Source organism: Caenorhabditis elegans, chromosome IV (genome assembly GCF_000002985.6).
Source record: "Caenorhabditis elegans chromosome IV".
Taxonomy (NCBI): domain Eukaryota; kingdom Metazoa; phylum Nematoda; class Chromadorea; order Rhabditida; family Rhabditidae; genus Caenorhabditis; species Caenorhabditis elegans.
The window spans coordinates 7,644,331-7,658,733 of record NC_003282.8 but is presented as its reverse complement, the minus strand read 5'-3'; the positions used below and the strand labels follow the sequence as shown (position 1 = coordinate 7,658,733).

At 34.3% G+C, this 14,403-nt stretch overlaps 3 protein-coding genes and 2 non-coding genes across 6 annotated transcripts; 3 read left to right on the top strand and 2 right to left on the bottom strand.

Moving 5' to 3' along the window:
* Positions 1-1,233: 1,233 nt before the first annotated feature.
* C08G9.7 lies at positions 1,234-1,442 on the bottom strand. The gene has a single exon (NR_056222.1). It is a non-coding gene; the product is annotated as an Unclassified non-coding RNA C08G9.7 (non-coding RNA).
* C08G9.4 lies at positions 1,234-1,589 on the top strand. Its single transcript, NR_056221.1, has one exon. It is a non-coding gene; the product is annotated as an Unclassified non-coding RNA C08G9.4 (non-coding RNA).
* A 2,849-nt stretch (positions 1,590-4,438) lies between these two features.
* On the bottom strand, positions 4,439-7,275 carry cima-1 (Major facilitator superfamily (MFS) profile domain-containing protein). The gene is made up of 8 exons (NM_001307279.4): positions 7,140-7,275; positions 5,929-6,421; positions 5,571-5,876; positions 5,270-5,522; positions 4,964-5,222; positions 4,820-4,917; positions 4,696-4,770; positions 4,439-4,646 (listed from the first exon to the last, which is right to left on the bottom strand). The coding sequence occupies exons 1-8, from the start codon at positions 7,222-7,224 to the stop codon at positions 4,584-4,586; spliced, it is 1,632 nt and encodes a 543-aa protein (NP_001294208.1). The 5' UTR covers positions 7,225-7,275; the 3' UTR covers positions 4,439-4,583.
* On the top strand, positions 4,472-12,414 carry nrde-4 (ANK_REP_REGION domain-containing protein; the record flags this gene model as incomplete). Of its 2 annotated transcripts, none has more annotated exons than NM_001356927.2 (12): positions 4,472-4,562; positions 8,266-8,339; positions 8,387-8,765; positions 9,418-9,726; positions 9,775-9,888; positions 9,950-10,025; positions 10,071-10,189; positions 10,634-10,972; positions 11,021-11,196; positions 11,247-11,335; positions 11,382-11,707; positions 12,001-12,411. In NM_001356927.2, the coding sequence occupies 12 exons, from the start codon at positions 4,521-4,523 to the stop codon at positions 12,313-12,315; spliced, it is 2,358 nt and encodes a 785-aa protein (NP_001343616.1). In that variant the 3' UTR covers positions 12,316-12,411. The 2 variants fall into 2 exon arrangements, with proteins under 2 accessions (NP_001343616.1, NP_001343615.1); NM_001356928.3 differs by lacking the exon at positions 4,472-4,562 and adding an exon at positions 7,697-7,728 and having other exon boundaries at positions 8,266-8,334; positions 12,001-12,414.
* Positions 12,415-12,514: 100 nt separating this feature from the next.
* On the top strand, positions 12,515-13,839 carry hmg-5 (HMG box-containing protein 5). The gene is made up of 3 exons (NM_068844.4): positions 12,515-12,737; positions 12,791-13,090; positions 13,555-13,839. Exons 1-3 carry the CDS (start codon positions 12,516-12,518, stop codon positions 13,645-13,647), a joined length of 615 nt encoding a protein of 204 aa, NP_501245.1. The 5' UTR covers position 12,515; the 3' UTR covers positions 13,648-13,839.
* The last annotated feature ends 564 nt before the right edge of the window (positions 13,840-14,403 follow it).

Sequence of the window (14,403 nt, the reverse complement as noted above, 5' to 3'; positions counted from 1 at the left end):
GAGGAAGAAGCTGGAGGAGAATGGGCGTGGCTTAGGAGGAGAAGGAGGAGGATGAAGAGAATGCAGAGGTGGAGCTACTTTTCATATTTTTCTGTCTGATTTTGGACTTTGGGCAGATCAAATTGCTTGAAGAACACGAGAAATATTAATGAAAATACGAAACAAAAGAATTCAAAAACTGGTCTTGAATATTTAAATTGGTCACAGAAAAAAGAAACCGTGTGATTTGTAGAAAGCTATTCGGGTATTAAATGTATATATGAGAAAGTAATCTGAAATTAATTAATTAATCATGGCTATCAAAAGCATGATACAAATCTTTACACTTTCATATGTATGTTGAATGAATCGATGTCAGGACCCCGAAAACATTGAAACTTGAAGATATGGTTCAAATATAAACAGGATTACTGTTTTTCGTCTTTTTTTTTGAATTTGAGTGTACTTATAGAAAGTAGTAACCTGAGTTCTCAAAATAGAAAATCACAAGGCATGTGAGACAGTAGAATTGTATTGCTTTCTGATCAAAAGTAGGTGAATGTATCTATAAATGATACTCACTCAAAATTTGATGCAGATAGATTCATCCAGTTCCATATTTAGAACATCTTAAAGGTGGAGTACCGAAATCTGGGAATATTTTTAAATTACTCCAAATTTTCTGATTCCGAATATCGATGTGAAATATGAAATCAGGGCAATTTTTTTGAAATTTTTAACATCGATATTCGGAATCAGGGGCAAATTTGGAGCCATTTAAAAATATTTCCCAGATTTCGGTGCACCTTCTTTACAGTAAGTTTTAAGAAACGCTGAAAACTGTTTAAATGAGAAAATATTTTGGTTATAAACTACGAAACAAATTCACGGCGGAGATCAAATTCATCATAATTAATCTTACTTTAATCTTTCTTGTAATGCTCCGAATAGCTGTACATCAACTATGTATATATAGTAATCAATGAGATATGTATTGAAACAGTGAAACAGTAATAGTTGTGGATGTGGTTTCCAAAGATTTTGGACGCTTTTTTCGAAAAAGCTAGGTTTATCACAACTTTGAGATCTACTGTCATCTTTGGATAATTTTTGTTCATCCTGGTCTTCTCGAACTGTTTTCAGATTTCTATTGCAAAATGGAACTTAGTAGTTTCAATGCATCGAATAATAACACAGAATTCAATTCAAATTTTGACATGAATATATTTCTTGAGTATATCTTCTAAATGTAGGAAAACTCATGAAAAAATCACGACATTCCTTGGAAAATGTTGGAAAAACGGGTCCGTCATCATGCACCTTTTCCCTGAGGGCAGTCTCACACACTCTCACATACAAAAAGTGGCTAACAACAAAGCCAATTCTTCTAACGGGCGGTGCTCGGTTGAACAAAAAAACGTTTCTGATCGAGATGGCAAGGGTGGATGAAAGGAATGAATGGACTGACTGACTAGTTGAGTGGGAAAAAGGAGCACAAGAGTACATTTAGAGACAAATGGGGAGTCAGTGGCTAAGAGACAATGGCTCTTACTCCATAAAATGTCAAATGTGAAATGGAAAGTGAAGACGGGTCACGATTACTAATTGAGCCACGTCGTCTTCAGTAAAATAATCTTCCGTAAAGTTTCCAGAGGCACAACTGAAACAATTGCAAAAAAACCTTACCCTTGGGCAATTTTGAAGTTTGAACACTGCAATGTCAATGGTTCCTACTTGATTTTTTCGTGATTTTTTTTCAAACTTTCTTAGCATGTTAACAAAAAAGTTTAGTGGCATAATTTTAAAACACTCTGGCAACAAATAGATACCAACCTTTTAAAAATCTTAGCGATTCAAATTTTTCGAAACTTCTTGTTTTAAGATGTGCTACCGAACGGTATGTTTTTCGAAAACAGAAAAAAACCGAGCAGCATTTTTTTCCTAACTTGGCCAGGTAGTTTATCTGGTTTCTAACTTATTAAATTTTTTTCTAGTTTTCAAAGACAGTCCCGATTCGGACCCTAGAAGAAGAGTTACAAATTTTAAAGAGGATAAGCTTTAGAAATTGCATAACTGTGACCATGATTTTTTTAGAAGAAACTTCCAATAAAGTACACAAGTAGTCATTTTTTTTGAAGTGGAAAAAGAAAGGAATCTCGAAAATCAACAATTTAGTGTGTAACTGCTTCTTTTTTCGGCAGAGGAGTAGGAGACCCTCTTCTCACTTCAAAATCGAATTTAGTTATTTCTTTGCTCCCTCGGATACAAAAACTCTCGAATGTCAGTAGCTCTTCAGTCGAGATACTTGTCTGCTCTGTGCTCTTAAAATGGAAAAGTAAATAGAAAAAGAACTGGTGGGATGTGGGAAAGATTTTGTTTCAGGTAACACAAGGATACGTTGAAATGAATCACATGACAAACTAAACTTGATTTATGTACGTACAAGGTAAAGGTTTTTTTTTCAATTTCCGAAAATCGGATAGAAAATATAAAATAGTAGTATAAATATCGGAAAAGAAGTAGTTAGAAGAAAAAACTGGGTGGTCTCAACGGAAATGAGTTTCTGTTTTTTATGTTCGACAACTTTGATTAACCCTGCATCTGGAGTCAAAAGCTTCTGACTAAAACTAAAACGAGTAAATAAACAAACAAAAAGTGTCGAAAGACCTTTTCTTGCTGGTGGTGCCTGGAAAAATGAAACGACAAAAGAAAAAAGAAGAAGAAGATGTGTAAGAACGACGGACACGACAAACGATTGGACCAAAAAGGTCGCCGTGTCCGGAAATTGGATGAATAATGTGTTGCAGTCGACGGAACGAACGAATGAGAAAATGAAGATATACGTTCATTAATACCAATGTGTCTACATTGGAATTCAATAAATACCTAAGCTTATAATTTTAAAACAATTGTTGTATCATGTCTGAAAATCGTCACACCAAGTTGTGCAAAAGCTTAACGCTATTTTTTACAGTTTTTGGTCATGACATTCCGAATTGTCATTGTATGGGAAAAATGAGGTAGTTTCTTAGAAAGCACATGATATTATTTTAGGTGGCTCTCGACACGATCTCCACTATTCAAATGTCTATCCTGGAATCCGAATTTCACATTCGTTTTCATTGAATGTAGAACAGGTTTAAAAAATGTTACCTTCTAATATTAAAAATCATTCTAAAACTTATAAATGCCAACTGAGTATATTCTTAATTATCGAGAAAATTCAAATGAAAACGAAAACGTACCAATAGAAAAAACAAACTGAAAAGGGACGTTCGTATTTGTTCGGAGTTGAATAAATTCTCATTCATTCTTTCATTTATTTTTCAAAGTTACGATGAATACCTAGTCATCTTTTTCTCTTTTCGTCTATATTTTCTCTACTCTGTTGTTCTTCCAATTTGGTCTTGAGACTTGATGGAGTAGAGTTATTAATTATAATATTCTAAATTCGTAGCTTTATAGAAAATGGCTGGAAAATTAAGTTTTGTTCCCCAGGGGTCTTGATACGGAATGAATTTATACTGTTCAAGCATGTTTCAGATTTTCACGAACTGATGCTTAATTTTTCTGAAACGTCTTCATAGAGCACATGCATTTATTCACATGGGTCTCGCTGTGAAAATTGTATGGTTGAACTTATTAAAATGTATTAATTGTCTTTTCAAAAATAATTGTTTTTTTTTGAAAACTCGAACTAAGAAAGAGCGGGTGTACCCGTGGGTAACGAAAACTTATCGACAAAAAGATTCCAAAACTCCGGAATAAATAATTTTCTCACATTTTTAAAATCCATTCGAATATTTAAATGGTGCAATTTTTCAAGCAAACATTGGGCTCTCGATACGAACACTTTTCTAGTTGACTAAAAAAAGTATTATATGTGCCTTGAAAGAGTACTGTAAGACTCTCCCTTATTGTTGTGCATCGCGAGTTTTTCTTTTTTGTTTTTCTTTTTAAAATTTTGATTTATTGCAAAACGAAACTAAACTATTTGCAATGATAGAAAATTATTTACAACGGAATTTACACCAATAATACAAGAAAATATTATTTTTTGAGAATGTATTCGCATTTCATTTTTAAAGAGATTTACATATCTCCTATTCGGACATTTTCCGCTAGATTCACAATCGTCTCCGCAGATCTGAAATCGCAAAATCGTGGTGTCTCCTGGCCAGTAGCAAACGCGCTCCACTGCACACAAAACCTTTTTGAAATCTCACCGCTTTTGCAAACTTTCACTTTTTTTTCGTTTTGCTTATTTCATTTCCATTAATTTTTTCTTCTTCTGCGGAAAGATTTTAATGAAGATAAAGATGTAGAATAAATATAATTATTATTCTTCGCAAAATTTTGCCTCAAAAACTTGAAATTGATAGAATAAGCAATCTTCTAAATATTCGAACTTTTTCTAAACATTTTTCCGATCTGCTGTCGTCCTCATTTCTCTCTAATTATATGAAATACATTTATCGGAGATCTTTTTCAGAAAATCAATACATGGGACAATTTGAACACGGGCGCTACAAGCCAACAAAATGAACACTCGCCAACGCGTTCAATCACAACAAAATGAACGGGTACGCATTTAAAACAATAAATTATCTTGTTGATGATACACGTGACTGTTGTCCGAGTGACGTTGATGATGTAGCTCGGGACATCTGTAATCAAAATTAACTTCTCATGAAATTTTCAAAGCGAAAGCTATACCTCTCGGCTTCTGTCTCTAATTGATGGGCGATGAAAAGATGCAACAGAACATTTTGAAGACGGTGCAGCCCACCACTAAATCATTTGAGAAAAGTTTATAATTAGCATGAAAAATGTAATTTACCTCTCGATCCGCCGAGCCCCAAATAGTAAAAACAATTACGGGAAGAGCAGCAACTAGTGCAGAAACTCGGAATACCATTCCCCATTCTGTTACAGACCCTGAAATTATATTTTTCAATGCTATAGTTATAGTTATCGACTCTACCTGATTGGACAATGTATTTTGTGAGAATTTTATTGCCAATCGAAAACCAGGCGACTGCGAAAAAGGACCAGCCTGTAATGATTCCAGAAAATGCTGGCGCAATTTGCACCATAGCAGTTATCACTCCTGGGGTGTGCAATCCAGCAAAGATCATAGCACCACAAAGGCAGAAAACTGCAAGAAATGCGCTCTCTTTATTGAAAAATGGAACGAAAGATATGCAAATCGCTAGTCCAGCAGAAGCAACTGCATTGAATCCCTGAATTAGTATAATGCCCAGTTTACTGTCTGTTTTTATCGGCAAACCTTGCAAACGAACGTTTTATCAAGACGAAGTTTTGTAGTCAGATAAGAGGACAAGGACGATGAAAATGTTTTGGAGAGAAATAGACACAAAATCGGAAGTGCGGCTATGATTCCGTTTTTTGTTGGTGCGAATTCTAGAACATCTCTCATGTAATTTGGCAAAAATTGAAGCATGATAACTAAAGGGTACTCGTGGCAGATTAATGCGAATATGCATGCCCATAGAGGTTTTGAATGGAGCATGGCACCATAACTGTAAATATAACGAATTTTGGCATAGTTTGTTGCAATTTTCACTTACGGGACTCTGCGGGTACGATCTGTTCGTTTTCCAATAGATTCACATGCTATTCGGGTTTCGATAAATTCTTTTTCTCTGCTTGAAATGCAAATCTGTTTTGCTGGCTTGTCAGCTCCAAACGGTATCCAGAATACAGTTACGAGTACCGAAATTGTTGCAGAAAGATAAAAAATTGCAGGCCATCCATCAAGAATATCTTTACGAGTACATAAGTATCCTGCTGTCGGTAGAATAAAAAGAGTTCCGATTTGACGTCCTCCCGAAATAAGACCAATTGCTGCTGGTCTTTCGGCTTGTGGGAACCATCTGAATCATTATAATTGAAGTAATTAGTATATTCCATCAAGTCGTTTCGTACCGTGTGATAAGTGAATTGACAGCCGGCATTAGACACGCATCACTGGCGCCGATAGAAATTCTTGCTAACACCGCGAACCAGAATGATTTGGATGCTAATAGTGGGAGCATTAGATTTCCAATACAACATAGCAAAAGTCCAATAAATACCATCCATTTTCCATTCAATCTATCTGCCCACATTCCGGTTACAATCATTATCAAACTTCCAGCATTTTGAGCAGCCAAAACTAAACCCTCTTGTTGAGATTGCCATTCTAGTGTACCACCGTATCCGTGTACAGGGCATGAGGTCATACATATAAGTGCAACTGCTAGATTAGATGAAGAAATTGATAAAGTGATAAAACAACAGCAAAGCATAGCAGCTAACATCAGACGCATAGAAGGAAAAAGAACTGAATGAGCAGAGTGTTCTTCATCCTGACTCTGATCATCTGCTGCCATTGAAGTTGATCCATTATTTGTGGAAGGAAGATCAAGGTCAACTGTGTCTGAAAATAATGGCGGATTGTACAGTTGAAAATAGTACAATAGGAGTCCGAATGTACTTTATTTGTATGTCTATTTGGCACTTGATCTTGATCGTATTGCTTAATCATTCGTTTAACTAGCGTAATTACTCAAATTTGGATACAAATTTTATGAAAATGTGAATTTTTCAAAAAACTAATCTTAATTGAACTAGATTTTGACATGCCTTTTTAGAGACGCACGGTTTCATTCAGATAGGTCTTGGCGCATGAAAAAGTTTATGGTATTTGGTCTTTTTTTTAAATTATACTTTCAAAACTGATTTAAAACTGTTTTTAACAAAAAATTTAATAGAAAACGAGAAATTTTGCCGAAAATAAAGTTTTTTTTAATGCATGATATAGTCGAGAAAGCAGTGGTAAAATTAAAGAAACAAGACTACCATAAAAAATTTTGCGCGTCGAGACCCATCTAAATAAACTCGTGTGCCTTTAAGAAAGCATGCCGAAATATTGTGAAATTACGATAATAACACATCACCCAACTAAATACATTTTTCAGTTTTCAAATTTTTGGTGTGAAACTCGAAAGAAAAATGGTGTAATTTCTAAAATGTTAATATAAATTCTGATGGCCAAAGTGTGTTTATACATTTATAGAATGATGTCCCACTCAGCTGATTTTTGTGATAAGACGCAAAGTGGCTATCAAAGCTTCAGACATTAATAATAGACTTACCAATTCTGAATATAGTTTTCTCTGGCGGAGAGTCTAGACTTGTTGCTCGGCTCAGTTTCTTATTTGGTGGAGGGGTGTGAGGCATGTTAAAAATAAAAGAGTGAGAACAAGCGTTGACTGCACAGACCGTTTACTCCCTCTTGTTTCACTTCTGGTTCTCATCCCACCTTTGACATAAGGGATTCAATGTCTCTGCGTCTCATATCTTCTCAATGACGGAATCGACGAAGTCAATGATTTTCGTCGTTTTCTCTCTTCTTTGCGTATCCTAAAATGTCAGCAGCAGTGGACACAAAAAAAAGGTTGTGAAAAGAAGAGATATAAAGAAAATGGGATTGATAACGTTACACCATCTTTGACTTTTGTATCGTCTCCCAAGTATTCGTCGTTTTGTTAATAGCCTCCGCAGTCTATACCGTTTCGATCCATACATAACCGAACTATAAAGATGACGATAACTTCAGTTGGTTTGCAGTGTGACCGGAAACTTGGATCTGTTAACTGTTAAATCAAAAATAAAGATTTATTATTGTGCACATCCTTGATTCCAAACAAGGATGGATTTCACCCGTAAAATTCGAAAAAACAGGTGAGCGAGCCACCCGTCACCCGTGAAAACGCCTAAAAACGGGTGAACGGGTGAAGTCATCCCTGATTCCAAACCAATATAATTGTCGTGAGGAACATTATAAATTTTTCTGAAGAAATATCATTCGCATATAGTGGGAGATTTCAAAAAAAAAGTTGAACTTCTGAAGAAAGATACGATTTTTTGAAGATGGACTAGCGTGAATATGGAGTGAATATTTTGCTTCAAAAAGCATCCAAAAACGTCTTAAATTTATAAATACCACGAAAGAAAAACGCAAAAAAAAAAATCGAAAAAGAATTTTTTAGTTGTGCCTGAATTTCCTGTTTGAATTTTTCCAATACGAAAACTGCAGCCAATCAACGACTTGCTCCGCCCACTTTTAAACAAATTAGATAAAGTGTGCGGAGTTTGAAAAAGCTTTTTTGTTTGAAAACTAAGTGTGGCTTTTTATTTTGGTGGAAAATGCGTTGAAGAATCCACCTTTTTTCCAAAGAGTCAGTAACATACCTTATTTTATTACTTCTCTAATTTCAGAATGATGAAGCCGTGTTGCTCAACAGTTTGCGAAATGTCACACTTCGAAATGTCGAAAAATTTGCAAGTGTAAAGTAAGAAATTTCCTTTCAAAATGACTTTATTTTCCATTTTATTACAGATTACCAAAAGAACAGAATAAAAGAAATCAAAGTGAAAACGCTAAATTAAGGAAGAAGCAAGCCGATAAAGATAGTAGAGAAAGACGGGAAATTGAATCATTACGCGAACGCGAAAGACACGTTGAAATGTGCGGATCTTCTGGACCAGAGAAGTATATCGTTCCTATCAGCCATTTCGACTTATCGCGACCTACTGACAGACCAATGGAAACTGTAATTGAGGAAAGTGTTTTATCGAGAAGGCGAGCAGAAGAAGCAAGAAATGAACAGAAACACAATGAACCACTAATCGACTCCAACAGAAAACCGATCAAACTGAATATTCAAGCGTTCAAGCATGGACTACATAAAAGCGCCAGGCAGTCTAACGCTGATGAGGTTTGTTTTTTTTCTCATGAAACCAAACCATTTTTTTAAATTTTAACGCTAAACTTGTATTTTGAACTTGTGCACTCAAAATGTGTTCAAATTAAGTAATTATGTATTGAAACTTCCTAAGAATAAAACAATATATGGCGGTTTAAAATATTAAAAAAAGGCTATTTTTTAGCTAACATCTCCGTTACGACACAAAAAAGTGTCCAAAATTCAAGATTTTAGCAAAAATTAGTTTTTTTCGAAGTTTTGAAACAACCGTAAAAATTTAGGGACAATTTTTGAGGTTTAATTACAAAATTAGTTTATTTGAACAAATATTCGAAACCCTTAGTCCTATTTTTTATAAAAATTAAAACTTTCACATTCGATTAAAAAAAAAAGGGACATCCCGTTCCCGTGAAAACGCTCAAAAACGGGACAAAAGACGTCCCGTTCCCGTAAAAATGACAAAAACGGGACAGCGGGAATTCCCGTTCCCGTGAAAACACCCAAAAAACGGGACAACGGGACAAACGGGGCACGGGACTTGACACCCTTGATCCGGGCACACATATTCGGAAATAATCGTTTTTTTAATTAAAGATGATAACTCTATGTGAAAAGAATCATTGAAAGTTTTTTAACAAGTGAAAGTAAATTTTTTCTTTTTCAGAAGCTGCTCCTTGATAATGAACATTGGATGAATCTAGATAATATCAATTCGGATGATCATAAATGCCCCGATGGATATTTTGAGCCTGATACTGGACAAGTTCTGACAATGAATGTTTATCGATGTCCATTCGTTCAAGCAGTAATTTATTCCAACTCTGATCGATTTTTCGATTTGGTTATAAAAAATATGAACACAATTGGTAGATTCTGCAATCAATCGTGCTTTTGTAAGCAGGGTAGAAAAAATAATTTGCCCCACGATAAAAGTAATTTACTTCACTTTGCAGCAGCGTATTCCACCAGAGAGGTTTTTAAGATATTTTTCATTTAATAGCTTCATATATTTATTTTCCAGTTTCTTGAACGTGTGACACTCGAAAAATTTTATCGTCGCGAAATTGAGAGACGCTTACGAAAGCAACCGAAAGTGGATCAGACTACAGTAAATTTCTGGATATCTCATTACAGAGTATGTTCAGTTTTTAAATGATTTCGTGGCGTCAATTATTATTGATCAAATATATTTAAAGGACACAATCGATCAATATCAAAAAGATCCACATGGAAATGAACGATTAATTCCATCTGAAGTTGCTGCCGAAGAGGGTAAGTAGAAATACTTTTATTATAATAACACTTCTTTTTATTTAGGTCGACTTGATATTGTCGAAGTGTTTTTGGAGACTTCCCTATCTAAGTCTCTCGCCAATTTGAAGGCTTCCGCAACATCTAAATATTGCAGCTTTTTGCAATATCGTCATTGGTGTTATGTAAGTTTAATTATCTAATTTTAAATCAGATTAATTATCTAATTTAAAACCAGTTTTTGAGCTAGATAATTGAATATTTATATACGTGTTCAAATTGTTACATAAAAGTTCTAAAGTCACATTTAAAGTTCATTTCCACACTCCATTGATCTGGACGGTTTTCGAAGATAAAGAACTAGTGTCAACTAATGAATAATGAAAAATTCCCCGAACGTCATTTGTCAACTTTTTGTTATAACTGGTTACTAAGATACGATGAAAACTTGAGCTAGACAGTCTCTCGAATTGCAATTTTTGGTTAGACATGAAGGTTGAATCGGGAAAATAATGAGTTTTCGACCCATTTGCATAGTGTAAAAAAGGAAAAATGGATTTTTAATCCTAACTATGATAACTAACAATTACCATCGAATGTTTCGTGGAATGTTAATGCTTTAATTTCAGGGAAGTCTCCTCAGCAGACTTGTCGAAAATGGAATACTTCATGAATTGAGTGAAAAGCATCTTTTGCGGGTATTCGCGTACATAACAACCGACAATTTTCTGCACGCTGCTGACACTGCATTGGCAAAAGGATATGGTGAAGCATTGGACATTCTGGAAAGACTAGGAGTCGGTTTCAAAAGTGTGTATGCTAGTAAACAATACACACAGTATTCTGACCCTAATACTCGGAATAATGACATACCAGGAATTATTTCTTCCGATGGCAATGAATTGTTCAAACGTTGCGATTCTTCACAACCTGCACATATATTGGCACAATATGGTCATTTTAAGCTTGTAAGTTTGATAAAGTCATGTGTAAAACGTTAATTTGTATAATTACAGTTCGATAAACTAACCGTGGAGGAAAAGAACGATACTGACTTTCACAGAGTATCTGCTCTAATTGAATTGCTGGAGTTTTCCGATGATGAAGTGAGATCTCAACTGCGATTTTTCCGGAACATCCGAAGAGATAACATATTTTTGTTCATTTCGCAAGTGATTATTAGAAACAGAATGTTTGTAGAATCATTCAGCCTATTATGTTAATAGTTCTCATTTTTTTTAGAGGTTTGCTTGAAGATGCACTTCAACTCGCATTCACAAATTCAAACAACTTCACGCCAATAAATACCAGAAAACTAATTTACAAAGATTGTAAGTTGATTGTTCTTGTTATTTTTAAGAATTATATTGATTTCAGACGGCACACCTGAGCACATTGCACTGCCAATGGAAACTGCTCTACAACGGACTGGGAACATGGATACTGTAGAGCAAATTGCAAAGTATTATACAAAAACGGATCGGCACGCGAGAAAAATGATCGAAGAGGACGCTCTGCGTTGCATTCGTTCAATTCAAAATCGAGCAAGAGTCTGCACAGAGCATCTACGACTTTCCATTATTTTCATGATGATAAAATTTGTCGATCCATTTTCGCCCAAGTTCAGGAATATTTTGCGGATGTATCTCGATCAGGCAATGAATGACAACGTTTCTCAATATGTTTTGAAGTCATTTTCAATGGTAAGATATTCAAATTAATTGGAGGTTTACCTATTTAAGCGTGTTTCCAAATTCAGAAAAAAAATTTTGAAAAATTTGTAAAAGTTTAATTTTGATGGACAAAGAAATCGTGTAGTAGTGGTAAAAAGTTCACATTGAGAAGAAAGTAAAATCCGCCAATTTTGAATTTAAATTTTAAGAAAAGTTCAGAAACATGTTGTGTTTGTTGAAACGAAATTCTCACTATTTACGTCCTTATTAGAAAGAAATTATTTTTATCTAATGCAACACAATTAAATTAATGAATATTTCAGATTCGAAGTAAGAGATTCCTATCAAAACAATCGTTTGTTACGTGGTCTACAGCTGTTAATGAAGCGTTTCAAATTGTGTCCCAGTGGAATGGTTCTTTAGAAGAAGCCGATTTTGTTCCGAAATTCCTATCTGAAACTAAAAAGTGTGGCGCTCAGATGTTTTTTCCAAAACAAGAGTTTCGTTCATTGTTGTTGACTGAAGAAAAACGGACCGAGAAGAAGAAATATCAAGCAGAAAGACGCCCAAGAACAGAAGATGATGTTATGTCGAAGTTGGCAAAGGCGATTGAGGATTTCGAAAATTTGAATCTATAATAATTACGGTATATGGTTTTCGCGGGTTTGTGTTCTTTCCACTTTCACTTTTACTTGTGGCTGTTTTTATTATTTTCAATAAAAATTATTTTTATCATTTTTCAATTTATTAAATGATGGCATTGGCTATTTTAACCACACTTGTTTTTTTTCAAGAAAAAATCTTGGATTTGTTTCCTTAAAACTCTTATTTTCGAAGAATGTTGGGAACAATTTCAATGAGATTCTTCGCTACGAAAGTAGTTGCTCCACGTGCTTCTGTCGCAGCTTCAACTCCACAAGTCCCTCTTGGAATGAATATCAATCCATACGCAATGTTCATCAAAGAAAACTTCAAAGCTAACACTTCCGATATGAAGAGAACTGATTTGATGAAAGAGTTGTCTGGAAAGTGGAAGGCATTGAGTATCTCTGAAAAAGATGTAATTATAAATATAGTTTCTAAAACTAGGATAATAAATTATATTTATTGCAGAAGTACACAGAACTCTCGAAAAATTACAATGCTCAAAAGCTGGATGACTTCATGAAACTATCTACTGAGGAACAGAAAAAATTGGTGGATTCTGCAAAAGAAAAGAAAGCGGAAAGAGCAAGTAGACGCCACGCAAAGGAACGCCGTGAAAAAAGGAAGCAATCTGGACGTCCAAGTGTTCCTCCAAGTGCTTATGCACTATTTATCAAAGAGAAGTTGTCTGGAGCTGGAATGGAATCCAAGGAGAAAATGAAAGAAGCTGTTGCTCAATGGAAGGCATTCACTGATTCCCAGAAAAAGGTAATATCAGTTTTCGATTTTTCGAAAAAAAAAAGCTTTAAAATTAAAAAAATATATTTTGCTTATTGTTGTATTCTGCACAAAAAAAACCAAAACCAAGGCTTTATTGAATAGTAGAGAGAGTACTCGATAGGACTTAAGGAATAAACAAAAACATAAAGTTCAATTACGCATCGACTTCAATATATTTTGCTTATTTTCGTCTTCTCATAAAAAATTGTAGGTGTTATTGTGTTCTTTCTCAGCAACTAAATTTGATAAAAATTGAGTTTTCGTTATAATTAAAATTTTCAAACTTATTTTTTGATTTTCCGGAGAATCAAAAAATCGAAATTTTTTCGATGACACCTTTGGTACTCGATAATATCAAATGATTAGACAGTATTTATCTAGGTTAATGAATTTTAGTTATCAACAAAATTCAACAATAACGTTTAAATTAATTTTAATAATTTTCTTTACAGAAGTACACAGACGAAGCGAAGAAGCTGAAAGATGAATACCATGTCGTCCTCCAGAAATGGGAAGCCGAACAGAAAGAAAATGCAGATCAATAGTTGAATTCGTCACAACTTTCCATTTTGTAATCAAATATATCACTTTTCGATTCATGACACTTTTCTCAACTACCTCTTCTCAAATGTTTCGGTTTTATGTAAAATTTATCGTATCCCTCGAATTTGTGCCTTCTTCATTATTTAAACTCACTTATGGCCACTTTGAAATGTTTCAATAAATTCTCATTACATAAATACAGTTGTTAGTGGTAAAATTGCTGACACTAAAGAAAAATTCGTGTGTGAAGTTGAATTTGTCGTTGAATTTAGCCATGTTGAATTACCATCCAGATGATCTTCAGTTAGATTGAAATTTGATCGTATCACATCTTCAACAGTTGACGGTGACTGAATAACAGGAACACATTTTGTCATGCTACTTTTTGGAAGAATTGTACAATTGGCAGACCCAAAGCATGTGATAGTTTTGCAGCCAGATTGGGACGGTGTAACTGGAAACAGAAAAAAAAAGATTTTCTTGAAAAAATGAGAATATTGTGAAAATGTATGTTTTTATAACATTTATTTTGAAAACAAAAATAAAATTTTAAAAAAATCTAATAATTACCCACTTTTATTCTGATTTGTGCTCTGAGTTCCAATTGTTTCCAAAACTGTAACTTGAAATAAAAGAAGTAGAAACACAACAGTAGTTTTGTGCTTCATCTTCCGAATTTTGGACTGTTCGAGTGAAAATTTTGAAGAAAATCGTCTAGATATCAGAATGTTTGTCAAATTATAGGGTACAACACATAA

Coding starts and splice junctions, on each gene's coding strand:
- cima-1 (NM_001307279.4), bottom strand. CDS start 7,224: ATGCCTCACACCCCTCCACCAAATAAGAAACTGAGCCGAGCAACAAGT. Junction 5,223..5,269: donor ATAAAACGTTCGTTTGCAAG/GTTTGCCGATAA, acceptor ATACTAATTCAG/GGATTCAATGCAGTTGCTTC. Junction 4,647..4,695: donor TTAGAGACAGAAGCCGAGAG/GTATAGCTTTCG, acceptor TTTTGATTACAG/ATGTCCCGAGCTACATCATC.
- hmg-5 (NM_068844.4), top strand. CDS start 12,516: ATGTTGGGAACAATTTCAATGAGATTCTTCGCTACGAAAGTAGTTGCT. Junction 12,738..12,790: donor TGAGTATCTCTGAAAAAGAT/GTAATTATAAAT, acceptor TATTTATTGCAG/AAGTACACAGAACTCTCGAA. Junction 13,091..13,554: donor TCACTGATTCCCAGAAAAAG/GTAATATCAGTT, acceptor TTTTCTTTACAG/AAGTACACAGACGAAGCGAA.